This window comes from Equus caballus, chromosome 7, assembly GCF_041296265.1.
Source record: "Equus caballus isolate H_3958 breed thoroughbred chromosome 7, TB-T2T, whole genome shotgun sequence".
Classification (NCBI taxonomy): Eukaryota; Metazoa; Chordata; class Mammalia; order Perissodactyla; family Equidae; genus Equus; species Equus caballus.
The window spans coordinates 88044213-88058561 of NC_091690.1; the positions used below are offsets into that span (position 1 = coordinate 88044213).

The window sequence follows — 14349 nt, forward strand, 5'->3', positions numbered from 1 at the left end:
GAAATTTCTCAAATTTATATTTTATTTTGGGTATATACACTTTAGATTATATTTTGTTTTGAGTGTTTTTTAAAAATTGATTCACAGGGAAGCAAAGATCAACTAAAAGAGGTATGGGAAGAGACTGATGGATTGGATCCTAATGACTTTGACCCCAAGACATTTTTCAAACTACATGGTAACAGATTTGATACAAATATTAATATTTATTATCTGCTGTTTGAAAAATTATGGTTGCTTTACTCTTAATTGATTTCTGCCAGGGTCTGCTATTGAGTCCTGTTGATAGTAAATGTTTAGAGTTTTTCTCTAGTAATGTAATAGTCTTTATTGTTGGTCTGCAGTATAAAATATTTTAGATCAGTAGCTGTGTCTGCTTTTACTTTTGGTTCATTATGTGACTTAATGCAAGGTTCTCTGTAAACTGATGGTATCTCTGTGACTAGCTAGATTATATCTAACAGGCTTTATGCTATGATGTTAAAATTTGCTTTTATTCTTATAGTGTATTATTTTATTTTATATTTTTGGAAAAAAATTCGTTAAGATATATTTTCTTAACCAACTGTAATGAATTATAAATAAGTAGTGAATTGTTATCAGTTGGACTGATCTGAGGCTTCAGAAAAAGAAGAAACCTTTTTCTGTAGGATATTGATGCTTTGTGTCAGTGCTACGTTTGCAAGCTGTTTGTCAATAGTTGTATTTTTATTATTTATTTTCTAAGGCATTAAAATCAATTTTTGCATTTGTAACTTTTAAACTTTAGATGTCAATAGTGATGGCTTCCTAGATGAACAAGAATTAGAAGCCTTATTTACTAAAGAGGTATGTGAGTTCATTAAGTATTCAGTGTTTTTGTTCTCTTTTTCCTTCTATTATCTTCCTTTCTTTTATGTTGGTTTTAAAATTTTCTTTTTAGTTGGAGAAAGTATATGACCCAAAAAATGAAGAGGATGATATGGTAGAAATGGAGGAAGAAAGGCTTAGAATGAGAGAACATGTAATGAATGAGGTATGTTTTAAAAGTTTAACAATATATGTTAACCTCTATAGATTCTTCAAGTTCTTTCAATGAATCTTACCATAGGATGGAAAAGAAATATACAGAATAGGCATCTAATTAGATTTTGCATTTTTGATCCAGAATATTCAGTAGATTCCCTTAGTGTTGATAAAATAATTTATAACTACTTTAAAATATTTTAAGAGATTAAGATGCTGCTCCTATCAGCTATAAAAATTCTTTTAGAAGTGAAAAATAATGCAGTCCAATATTTCATATTTTAGTTTTTTCCGAGAAAATCCAAAAAACCCAATACCTTAATGATACCGAACCTGAAGTGAGTTCGCTCACCCGTTGTGCAGCAAGCCAATCTCTGACACCGGGTGTGGTGGAAGAAAGTACGAATTTTATTTTTGCACAGCGCTGAGCAAGGAGAGAGGGCAGCTAACGCTGAAATCCCAAACTCCCCAAAAAGCTAAAAGGAAGGATTTTTATTTGGGGTTTTAGGTAGGGGAGGGGGAGCATATGGCCTTGGTGGTTGGAGCTTTCCCACCAGTCTGTCTTTGGCCTTGAGACACTTGCAGAGAGGAGGGAGCCCATGACCTTGCTGGTCAGCAGCTTCCCCACCAGCCTGTATCTCTTTTGGGGAGGAGATAATCCAGGTGCTTGTCCTTGGTGATGTCTGTCTCCATGGAGGATAGTGGATTTTGGAGGCAGGAAGCCAGAGAGTAAGCAGGGAATGAGTGTTTTGGTTTTAACCCCATATATGCTGGGTTTAATGTGGGGAAACTAATATCAGGGTCGGTATCATTAATGGTTTATAACAATAAATATCTATTTCTTGTTCACATTACTAAGGTTAAAACTGATATAGACATTATCGGCAGAGTGACTAAAGCCCATTGTTTTGCTGTGGTGATTTTCACCTATTTGAGCTGTTAATGATGAATTGGGATCTTTGTTGACTGCTGGCATCCTATGCATCAAATAAATTTCTTTGGCCATTATAGAGTTCACCTTTGTCACTGAATTTACCATAGTGTATAAGAGCCATTGAAGAGAATTTGGAGAGATTGTCAACCTTAGTTTTGATTTAGTTAGTTGTTTGTTTTTAAGAAAAGATATTGACAGCATTTTAACTTGAACTCTGACTCTTGGCTAAAACAGTCCTCTTTCTGGAAAGGTTTTTTTCCTAGCCCAAACCCTTGGCTTCCAGAGGAAGTATACGTGGTGTAGTGAGGGAGGAAGACAGTACTGGCCTGACTAGTCAGATCAGCAGACTCAAACTTGGTGATTTTTGGGGGTATCAGGTGTATAGATATCTCATTGTATTTTCAAATTTGAATTATATAGAAGAGAAAGATACCTATTTTCTGATTCTAATGTAATTGAGTACTCCATTCATGGTTTTTTCCCCTCGGTTTCTGTAGATGTTAGGCTACTCCTAATGGCTGTATGCTTATTTAGTAGCGTGTAGTAGAAGGCAGTTTCTAGAGTCTAAATAATATGCGAAAGGGTTATTTTATTTATACATTTTCCTTTAATCAGGTTGATGCTAACAAAGACCGATTGGTGACTCTGGAAGAGTTTTTGAAAGCTACGGAAAAAAAGGAATTCTTGGAGCCAGATGGCTGGGAGGTAATAGAACCTACTTCAAATGGCATGTGTGGTTCAAGAAATTCTACGTCAGTCTATTCTACTTTTAACTTTTATTCCCCATTATGTTTGCATGTGTAGTCTTACTGTCTTGGCTTTTCATATAAAATGTCACTATAAAGTAATGAACTTAATTTCTTGGAAAGCTTGTGGCAATTGATCTCTCATTTGTCATCATATTGCATCTAATTAGAAGTCTTCTTAAAATTCTACTCTTTTAAGTGTAAAGTAATGTTCACTCTTGAAAATTAGACATATAGATACATTTAAAGAATAAACTAGAAGTTACCTATAATCCTGCCATCCAGTGGCAGACACTTAATTATGCATTGTATTAGGCCAATTTGGAAATAGTATGCAGTTTGTATATTTAGTATATACATATATAGCATACTGTGTATAAACAATATACTGTCCCATTTTTAATTTATATATACACATAAATTCATATCTATTTGTTTTTTAAAATGGCTTCATACTGTATAAATGATTTTGTATGTTTGTGAAATTGTTTTTTTTTTTAAATTCTATTTTTTTTTTTGGAGGAAGATTAACTAACATCTGCTGCCAATCCTCCTCTTTTTGCTGAGGAAGACTGACCCTGAGCTAACATCTGTGCCCATCTTCCTCTATTTTATATGTGAGACGCCTACCACAACATGGCTTGACAAGTGGTGTGTAGGTCTGCACCCGGTCTCTGAACTGGTGAATCCTGGGCTGCTGAAGTGGAATGTGTGAACTTAACCACTACACCACCGGGCTGACCCCTGAAACTGTTTTTTTAATTTAACAGTATTTTGTGAACATTTGCTAATGCTGGTCCTCAAAAACATGATTTAAAAAATGACTACTTAGCATGCAGTTGTGTGGTTGTAACATAATTTATATAATCATTCTTCCAGATTCAGACATTTTGAGTCAATTCCAATTTTTTTTTTACTGTAGTAAATAACACTATGATGATTATCCGTTTGTTCATACATTTTTGGGCATGCGTGATGACTTCCCTGGGATTAATTCCCAGAAATAGAACCATTCTCAAGGTTTATGAACATTTTTTTAGTTTTTAAATATATCTTGTCAAATTGCTCCAGAAAGGTATACCAATTTATGCCATAGCTTACTGTATGTTAATGAGTGCATACACATCTTTAAAAGAGTGGTTGAGAGTGGGCGGAGCAAAATGGTGGGGTGAGCTGACCCGGGATTCTCTCCCCTCCAAAATACAACAAAAGATTGGAAGAACTGAATTTCAGAGAATAAACATAATGCCAGCTCGTTAGAGACCTACAATACCAAGAAGGCGGAGATCTTAAATCCTACTTACAGCCTCGGAGGCGCTGGAACGGTAGGAGAGAACATTGCTCCCTCCCCTAGAGTCTGCGATCGCTGTGGCGCAGGTCGGGAAGGAGCGGGGGAGGGGCTGCGCGACCCGGGGATCATCCAGGACTCCTGCTGCTGATTCAGTGGAGACCGGCTGACGGGGGGAAAGCTTCCGTCCTTGGGGACCCCATAAACCAAGGGCCTTGGGAGACCAGAGAACAGAACTGATCTGAACCCAGACCAGCGCGTGTGAGTAACAGCCCCTCCCCCCCAACAAAGCCAGTGGGCGCAGCCATCTTGCCCCAAGGTGGAGAGCTAACACGTCGCTCTCGACCCCCATCTAGTGGCGACAGGCTGTAACTGCAACTGAATTCTACCACCGTGAGAAAAAACTGCTCCTCTACCATCCAGCAATTTATAAAAGCCCCAGACCAGAAGGAAAACAATAAAAACACAGAATTAAGTCCTGAGGACTTGGAATTAGGTAAACTAAGTGATAATGAATTCAGAGCAGCTATAATCAAAAAACTCAATGAGGTAGAGAGAAAGATAGAGAAACAAGCCGAGTTCTGGAGTTACTTCACAAAAGAGATTGAAATCATAAAGAAGAACCAAACAGAATTACTTGAGATGAAAAACACAGTGGACCAGATAAAACAGAATACGGATTCCCTGAATGCCCGTGTAGACAACATAGAGGAGAAAATCAGCATAATCGAGGACAGACAGGCTGAATGGTGCCAGAGAGCGGAAGAAAGAGAACTAAGAATTAAAAAAATGAGGAAAATCTCCGAGAGATAATGGATTCAATGAGGAGTAAGAACATAAGGATCATAGGAATTCCCGAGAATATGGAAAAGGAAAATGGAGCAGAAAGTGTGCTTAACGAAATTATTGAAGAGAACTTCCCAAATCTAGGGATCAACAGAGAAATGTGTGTAGAGGAGGGTTTTAGATCTCCTCGATTTGTCAATGTAAAAAGACCCACCTCAAGACACATAACAGTAAAGTTGGCAAATAGGAATGATAAGGAAAGAATACTCAGGGAAGTAAGAAAAAAAAGAGAATAACCTATAAAGGAGCCCCTATCAGACTGTCAGCAGATTTCTCTACAGAAACCCTATAAGCTAGGAGAGAATGGAGTGATATATTCAAAGCTTTAAAGGATAAAAACCTTCAGCCAAGAATACTCTATCCAGCAAGAATTTCCTTCAGATATGAGGGAGAAATTAAATCTTTTCCAGACAAACAGAAGTTAAGGGAATTTGTAACTAAAAGCCCTCCACTACAAGAAATCCTCAAGAAGGCTCTCATACCTGAAAAAAGAAAAAAGGGAGAAAGGGGACACAATCCACAGACTAGGGAGACCGATGGATAGAACCAGAACAGGATAGCAAATATTCAACTATAGCATTAGGGTAAAAATAGGGAAACTACCAAAACAAGGACGATCTTAGCACTCTAACTACAAATTAATAAGACGAGTTGGAATAAAAAATGAAAATAATTATTTAGGAGGGGAAGAGCAAAGGGTCTAAATCAGTATTGGTCAAGTAAGTAAGAGACCACCAGAGAATAGACTATATTATACACGAGATTCTAAATACAAACTTCAAGGTAGACACTAAAATAAAGTACAGAACAGAGTCACAAATCATAGATAAGGAAAAATCCAAGAAACCCAGCATAAGAAATTGCAGTATTAAATGGGTAGTCTAAAGCACACAGGAAAAGAAACACAGGAAAACAAGATAATGAGCGACAGATTGACAGCATTAAGTCCACATGCATCAATAATCACTCTCAATGTGAACGGATTGAACTCTCCAATAAAAAGACACAGAGTGGCAAAATGGATTAAAGAACAAGATCCAACAATTTGTTGCCTCCAGGAAACACACCTCAGCCCCAAGGACAAACACAGACTCAGGGTGAAGGGGTGGAGGACAATACTTCAAGCAAATAGCAAGGAAAAAAAGGCAGGTGTTGCAATTCTCATATCAGACCAAGTGGATTTCAAAATAAGACAGGTAAAGAGAGACACAGAGGGACAATATATAATGATCAAAGGGACACTTCATCAAGAAGAAATAACGCTTATAAATATCTATGCACCCAACACAGGAGCACCAAGATTCATAAAGCACCTATTAACAGACCTAAAGGAAGATGTTAAAAACAACACAATAATAGTAGGGGACCTCAACACCCCACTCACATCAATGGACAGATCATCAAGACAGAAAATCAACAAGGAAATAGTGGAGCTGAATGAAAAACTAAAACAATTGGACTTAATAGACATATGTAGATCACTCCACCCTGAAGGAGCTGAATACACATTCTTCTCAAGTGCACATGGAACATTCTCTAGGATAGACCATATGTTGGGAAACAAGGCAAGCCTCTACAAATTTAAAAAAATTGAAATAATAACAAGCATCTTCTCAGATCATAGTGCTATAAGGCTAGAAATTAATTACAAGAAAAAAGCTGAGAAAGGCACAAAGATGTGGAGACTAAACAACACACTACTGAACAAGCAATGGATCATTGAAGAAATTAAAGAAGAAATAAAAAAATACCTGGAAACAAATGAAAATTATAGCATGCCATACCAACTTATATGGGATACAGCAAAAGCTGTATTAAGAGGAAAACTCATCACAATACAGGCACATCTTAATAAATAAGAAAAATCCCAAATAAGCAACCTTAAAGCACACCTAACTGAACTAGAGAAAAAAGAACAAATGAAGCCCAAAGTCAGCAGAAGGAGAGAAATAATAAAAATCAGAGCAGAAATAAATACTATTGAAACGAAAAAGGCAGTAGAAAGGATCAATGAGACAAAGAGCTGGTTTTTTGAGAAGATAAATAAAATTGACAAACCACTAGCCAAACTTACAAAGAAAAAAAGGGAGAAAGCTCAAATAAACAAAATCAGAAATGAGCGAGGAGAAATAACAACAGACTCTGCAGAAATACAACAGATTATAAGAGAATACTACAAAAAACTATATGCCAACAGAATGGATAACCTAGAGGAAATGGATAAATTCTTGGACTCCTACAATCTCCCAAAGCTCACTCAAGAAGAGGCAGACAATTTGAACAGACCAATCACAAGGAAAGAGATTGAAACAGCAATCAAAAACATCCCAAAGACTAAAACCCCGGGACCAGATGGCTTTCCTGGGGAATTCTACCAAACTTTCAGAGAGGATTTAATACCTATCCTTTTCAAGCTATTCCAAAAAATTAGGGAAGATGGAACACTTCCTAACACATTCTATGAGGCCAACATCATGCTGATACCAAAACCTGACAAGGACACCACGAAAAAAGAGAACTACAGGCCAATATCACTGATGAACATAGATGCAAAAATTCTAAACAAAATTTTGGCAACCAGAATTCAGCAATTCATCAAAAGAATCATACATCAGGATCAGGTGGGATTCATACCAGGGACACAGGGATGGTTCAACATCCGCAAATCAATCAACGTGATACACCACATCAACAAACTGAGGAATAAAAACCACATGATCATCTCAATAGATGCAGAGAAGGCATTTGACAAGATCCAACAGCCAATTATGATAAAAACTCTGAACAAAATGGGCATAGAAGGAAACTACCTTAACATAATAAAGGCCATATACGACAAACCCATAGCCAACATCATACTCAATGGGCAAAAACTGAACCCCATCCCCCTGAAAACAGGAACGAGACAAGGATGCCCTCTATCACCACCCTTATTTAACATAGTACTGGAGGTCCTGGCCAGAGCAATCAGGCAAGAAAAAGGAATAAAAGGAATCCAAATAGGGAGGGAAGAAGTGAAACTCTCGCTGTTTGCAGACGACATGATCTTATATATAGAAAACCCCAAAGAATCCATTGGAAAACTGTTAGAAGTAATCAACAACTACAGCAAAGTTGCAAGGTATAAAATCAATTTGCATAAATCAGTAGCATTTCTATACTCCAGTAATGAACCAACAGAAAAAGAACTCAAGAATACAATACCATTCACAATCGCAACAAAAAGAATAAAATACTTTGGGGTAAATTTAACTAAGGAAGTGAAGGACCTATATAATGAAAATTACAAGGCCTTTCTGAGAGAATTGGATGACAACATAAGGAGATGGAAAGACATTCCATGTACATGGATTGGAAGAATAAACATAGTTAAAATGTCCATTCTACCTAAAGCAATCTACAGATTCAACGCCATCCCAATCAGAATCCCAATGACATTCTTTACAGAATTAGAACAAAGAATCCTAAAATTCATATAGGGCAACAAAAGACCCCGACTTGCTAAAGCAATCCTGAGAAAAAAGAACAAAACGGGAGGCATCACAATCCCTGACTTCAAAACATACTACAAAGCTACAGTAATCAAAACAGCATGGTACTGGTACAAAAACAGGTGCACAGATCAATGGAACAGAATTGAAAGCCCAGAAATAAAACCACAGATCTATGGACAGCTTATCTTTGACAAAGGAGCTGAGGGCATACAATGGAGAAAAGAAAGTCTTTTCAACAAATGGTGCTGGGAAAACTGGAAAGCCACATGTAAAAGAATGAAAATTGACCATTCTTTTTCACCATTCACCAAAATAAACTCAAAATGGATTAAAGACCTAAAGGTGAGACCTGAAACCATAACACTTCTGGAAGAAAACGTAGGCAGTACACTCTTTGACATCAGTATTAAAAGGATCTTTTCGGACACCATGCCTTCTCAGAGAAGGGAAACAATAGAAAGAATAAACAGATGGGACTTCATCAGATTAAAGAGCTTCTTCAAGGCAAATGAAAACAGGATTGAAACAAAAAAACAACCCACTAACTGGGAAAAAATATTTGCAAGTCATATATCTGACAAAGGCTTAATATCCTTAATATATAAAGAACTCTCGCAACTCAACCACAAAACATCAAAGAACCCAATCAAAAAATGGGCAGGAGACATGAACAGACATTTCTCCAAAGAAGATATACTGATGGCCAATAGGCACATGAAAAGATGCTCATCATCGCTGATCATCATGGAAATGCAAATCAAAACTACACTAAGATATCACCTTACACCCGTTAGAATGACAAAAATATCTAAAACTAATAGCAACAAATGTTGGAGAGGTTGCGGAGAAAAAGGAACCCTCATACACTGCTGGTGGGAATGCAAACTGGTGCAGCCACTATGGAAAACAGTATGGAGATTCCTCAAAAAACTAAAACTAGAACTACCATACGATCCAGCCATCCCACTACTGGGTATTTATCCAAAGAGCCTGAAGTCAGCAATCCCAAAAGTCCTGTGCACCCCAGTGTTTATTGCAGCACTGTTTACAATAGCCAAGACGTGGAAGCAACCTACGTGCCCATCAACAGACGAATGGATAAAGAAGATGTGGTACATATATACAATGGAATACTACTCAGCTGCAAAACAGAACAAAATCATTCCATTTGCAATAACATGGATGGACCTTGAGAGAATTATGTAAAGTGAAATAAGCCAGCGAGAGAACGATAATCTGTGTATGACTCCACTCATATGTGGAAGTTAAAACTATGGACCAAGAACAGTTTAGTGGATACCAGGGGAAAGGTGGGGTGGGGGGTGGGCACAAAGGGTGAAGTGGTGCACCTACAACATGACTGACAAACATTAATGTACAATTGAAATTTCACAAGATTGTAACCTATCAATAACCCAATAAAAAAAAAAAGTGGCAAAAAAAAAAAAAAGAGTGGTTGAGAGGTACCAACCAAACTAGATTGAAGAAAGAGCATTGTCTTTTTCTGTATGAGATATAAAATGAAAAGATTACCATTTTAATTAGATTTTTAATTGTCCAGAAAATAGTTTGAGATAGGGTGACCAACTGTCCTGGTTTAGCCAGGACTGAGGAGTTTCCTGGGGTGTGGAACTTTTCAGTGCTAAAATCAGGACAGTTCTGGGCAAATGGGACAGTTGGTCATCTTGGTTTGAGATTAAAGAAATCAGCTTCTTTTTGTTATAAGCTTTTGTCTAACATTTGAAATATTTCTGGACTCTGACGAAGAAGAACCACGCTAAGATTATTTGAACATGCACTTCCTTTAGTGCTTTGGGTGAACTGGTTCAATAGATAATTATATACTTTCTTCATTTTGACATAATTTCAGATTTACAAAAGAGTTGCCAGAATAGACAAGGAATTCTTGAATACCCTTCACCCAGATTTCCCATTTTACTACATTTACTCTCTCTCTCTTTTTCTCTCTTTCTCTATGTTTGATCTCTCTGTGTGTGTGTATGTATATGTAACATGTATAGTTATTTTTGAGAGTAAGTTGCACATGATGCTGCTTTAATCTTAAATACTCGAGCGTGTATTTCTTGCAAACAAGGATTATGTTACATAATCATGGTGAAATTATCAGTGCTAACACCTACAATACTCTTCTCTAATCTGTAGACTTTATTGCAATTTTTGTCAATTTCCCCAATATTGTCCTTTATAGCAAAAGAAAATCCAAGATGTTGCCTTGAGTTTAGTTGTCATGTCTTTCTAGTCTCCTTTCATCTGAAACAGTTCCTGTTCTTAGGGCATTGCTATTTCTAAACAGTACAGACCAGTTATTTTGTAGAAGGCCCCTCAGTCTGAGTTTGTCTGCTGTTCCCTCATGATTCCTACTTTTGGTTCAAATACCACCAAAGTGATGCTAAGTGCATCGTATCAGGAGGTAGATGCTGCTAATTATTTCCGTGACTGGCAGTGTTAACTTTGTTTGGTTATGGTAGTGTCTATGGGGTTTGCCCACCATAAAATTACCATCTTACCTTTTGTAATTTAAAAAGTATCTTATCTAACCCATGGACTGCCAGAATCAGAAGTCCTCTCTTTTTTTAAAAAAAAATTCATACAATATCATATCTAAAGTATTTCCAAATACTATTTGTAAGCATTATTTTAATAGCTATGGGAATGCTTGACTGTTTCCTCAGAGTTAGACATTTAGGTTATCTCCGGTCTTTTAGTATTATTTAAAAAAGACATTGCTGCTCTAAACACGTTTTTATATAAAGCTTTTTATGTGTTGAGGGATATTTTATAGGACATTCTCAATGTAGCAATGTCCACAACCAAGGGAATGTTTTTAAGACTGTTGAGATACTTTGTAAAGTGCTGTTCAAAAGAATTGTACCAATTTACATTTCTACCAATAAAAAATGAGAGTGCTCTGTTTTTAAAAAAAAGGTGTCTTTGGGGATCTACTTTGAGACTCATTATCTACTAGTGTTAGCATCCACAGATGAATCTGACCAGAATCACTTGTGACTATGACTGTTGACAAATGGTGATTTTCTAATTGTCTTGCTTCTGCATTTCCTAGTTGCCTTTCTACTGGAAGGAAAAGCTGTCCCTTCCCCCTCCTCTATTTATATCAGTGTAGACTCATGGCTTCTTGTTTTATTCAATAATCTTGAATCCTTACTATGATTACTTCTTTTGATGCTCAAATTGTCCCAGATTTGGCTAGTGGGAGTTTCCTCAAACTGGCTTTGTGTCCTTCTAGCACGTCCCTATCATTCTTTGAGGACTTCCTTACTTTTTAGCATAGCAAGATGTTCAAGGCTGATCTGGTTCTTTCTCTGTCTCACCTCTGGAATCAGCCATTTTTCTGTGGAGCACTGGAGATTGATCTTACAGACCAGGATCTGGGCCCTGGTTGTGCTCCTGGCTACTGGAGCATCATTGCTTCTAGGCCCTGTCAGATAGCACAGTTGGGGAATTAAAAAAATACATATATGTATTTATTTATATTATCTGTGTCTATGTACATATATACACACATACACATATATAGACACACCTACACGTTTATATTCATTTTTATATATTTGCCTATCAATGTGTATTAAAACTCATGAGTTCACACTATCTCCTTAAATTTCAATCAGGCACCTCCAATTCCAACACAACCTTCTATCTTTTCCTCTTTCCATATTTCATATGAAACTGGTTCCCATTTTCCACATTAATGTTCCACTTATTTGCTCAATCCTAGGATGGACAAAGTGTTTCAGCATTGCTAATCCATGCCTCTGCAAAACAAGATTTTAATATTTGTTTAGATTCTGTTGTTGTTTTTAACCTGAGGGCATATTGTCCAACTACTGCGATCAAAAGTTTCTTGGGTTAGTTCTTTTTTTTCCCTCCCTCCTTCTGTGGGTTGTTTTATTCACTTAAAATAAAAGTATTATTTATTTGCTTCTGTTTGTATTCAATTTGAGGAGTTTTCCTGTCCTTGTGGATTTTATTTATTTTCTTTTTTTTTGAGTATGTGAAAGATTGACATGTTTCCAAAAGTCAAATCTATACAAAAAAGGTCTACTCAGAGGAGTGTGATTTTCTTTCCCACGTTCTCTTTGTCCTTTTCCACCCAGGTTATTCCCTTGTTCTATCGATAACCAATCTCATCAGTCTCTGGGTTTTCCTTTCTCTTTTCCCTTTTGCTCAAATGAGTACATAAATATATATTTTCTTATTTCCTCTTCTTCTTACCCAAAACGTGTAATAGTATAAATACTCTTTTGTGGTTTGCTAATCATAGAATTTTAAAGCTGAAAGTGACCTTATTGTTGTATTTCTAAGATTATTCTTTCCTCACTTTTTTCTTGTAGACCTTGGATCAGCAACAGTTCTTCACAGAGGAAGAACTTAAAGCCTATGAAAATCTTATCTCCTTACAAGAAAATGAACTTAAGAAAAAGGCAGATGAACTTCAGAAACAAAAAGAAGAGCTACAACGTCAGCATGACCAACTTGAAGCTCAGAAGCTGGAATATCATCAGGTGGTATTTTGTAAAAGGGTTGTGGCATGGAAAGGATTTTAGGTGCCTTGCTAAAAGCCTGTGTTTTTGTAATATAATATTTCAATGTACTATTTGCTATGGTATTTAAATTTTAATTTTTTAAAACTGTGTCGTTCAATATTAATCTAATAACTAATTTAAGAGTTTGAGTATCTCATTTTGGAAAACAATTTTCAGTTAGTTTGTTGTGCTTTGTCGAAGAGGTCACACATATCAGAGAAAAATCAAATAATACTTTCTTTTTTTTTTTTAAGATTGGCACATGGGCTAACAACTGTTGCCAATCTTTTTTTTTTTTCTGCTTTATTTCCCAAACCACCCTGGTACATAGTTGTATATCTTAGTTGCAGGTCCTTCCGGTTGTGGGATGTGGGATGCCGCCTCAACGTGGCCTGACGAGCAGCGCCATGTCCGCGCCCAGGATCCGAACCCTGGGCCGTCGCAGCGGAGCGCACAAAGTTAACCACTCGGCCACGGAGCCAGCCCCTACTTTCTTTTAAGACATTCTTTTTCCATTTCCTAGGCTGTACAGCAGATGGAACAAAAAAAATTACAACAAGAAATTCCTCCCTCAGGGCCTGGCGGAGAATTGAAGTTCCAGCCACGTATGTAATTTTGTTTGTTTAAGGAAATAAAAATGGAATAAATAGAAATCCATGTTTCTTACAAATATAATTTCAAATCACTGACACCTCTATACTATTTCCTATATATTTGTGGAAATAGAGTAACTTGTATTAGAGAAAAATGAAAGGGCCTATAAAATTCTTATGCATCAGCACATTTCAAAGCTTTATAATTTGATAGGCATATTTATGGTGAAACGATTGATTTCAACATTCATAATTCTTTCTAATCAATTATTGATGTTATCAGAGAACATTTAAAAAAATTGTAATCTATGATTAGCTAAGCATATTTTAAAAAATGAATACTTAATATATCTATATATAAAAGAAGATTCAGGATAAAGGAAGATACCTTTAGAGTGAGAGCATATTATTTTTTTTAACAGACGTTTAAAGACCGAAGTCCCCCAGAACTTGGAAGAAAGTTATTAAATCAATATCTGTTTCTTCTTTTTACCTCCCTTCCTTTTTCTCTGCTCAATAAATATTTTAAAGCATATATGGAATAAAGGAAGATACTTTTCAAATGAGAACACATTTTTTTGGACCCAGATATTTAAGGATTGAAGTCTACCAGAGTCAGGAAGAAAACAAACTCATTATCTGCTCTCACTTTCATATCTCCCTTCTTTCTTCTTTGTTCTCCTTTAATGATTTAAGTGGCCTTATGCCATAGTTTAATGAAACTATCAGTAACTAAGTGAGAAAGCTCTATTACTTTTAAAATAAATTGCACTCACTTACTCACAAAGACAGATACTCTTTTATGGGGGCTTATCATCCCCTCTCTCAATAAAAGGCTCTTTGATACTAATAATTCCTCTCCTGAGAAGACCACAGCG

At 36.4% G+C, this 14349-nt stretch overlaps 1 protein-coding gene across 6 annotated transcripts in view; it reads left to right on the forward strand.

Annotated features, from left to right (window-relative positions):
• NUCB2 (nucleobindin 2) overlaps positions 1 to 14034 on the forward strand; it is a 41689-nt gene extending 27655 nt beyond the window's left edge. For 5 of the 6 annotated variants that reach the window (XM_070272072.1, XM_070272071.1, XM_070272073.1 and 2 more), the window contains 7 exons: positions 88 to 178; positions 770 to 828; positions 923 to 1015; positions 2555 to 2644; positions 12687 to 12857; positions 13402 to 13483; positions 13894 to 14034. In XM_070272072.1, coding sequence (XP_070128173.1) covers positions 88 to 178; positions 770 to 828; positions 923 to 1015; positions 2555 to 2644; positions 12687 to 12857; positions 13402 to 13483; positions 13894 to 13901 — 594 coding nt within the window. In that variant the 3' untranslated portion in view covers positions 13902 to 14034. 6 annotated transcript variants of the gene reach the window in all.
• The last annotated feature ends 315 nt before the right edge of the window (positions 14035 to 14349 follow it).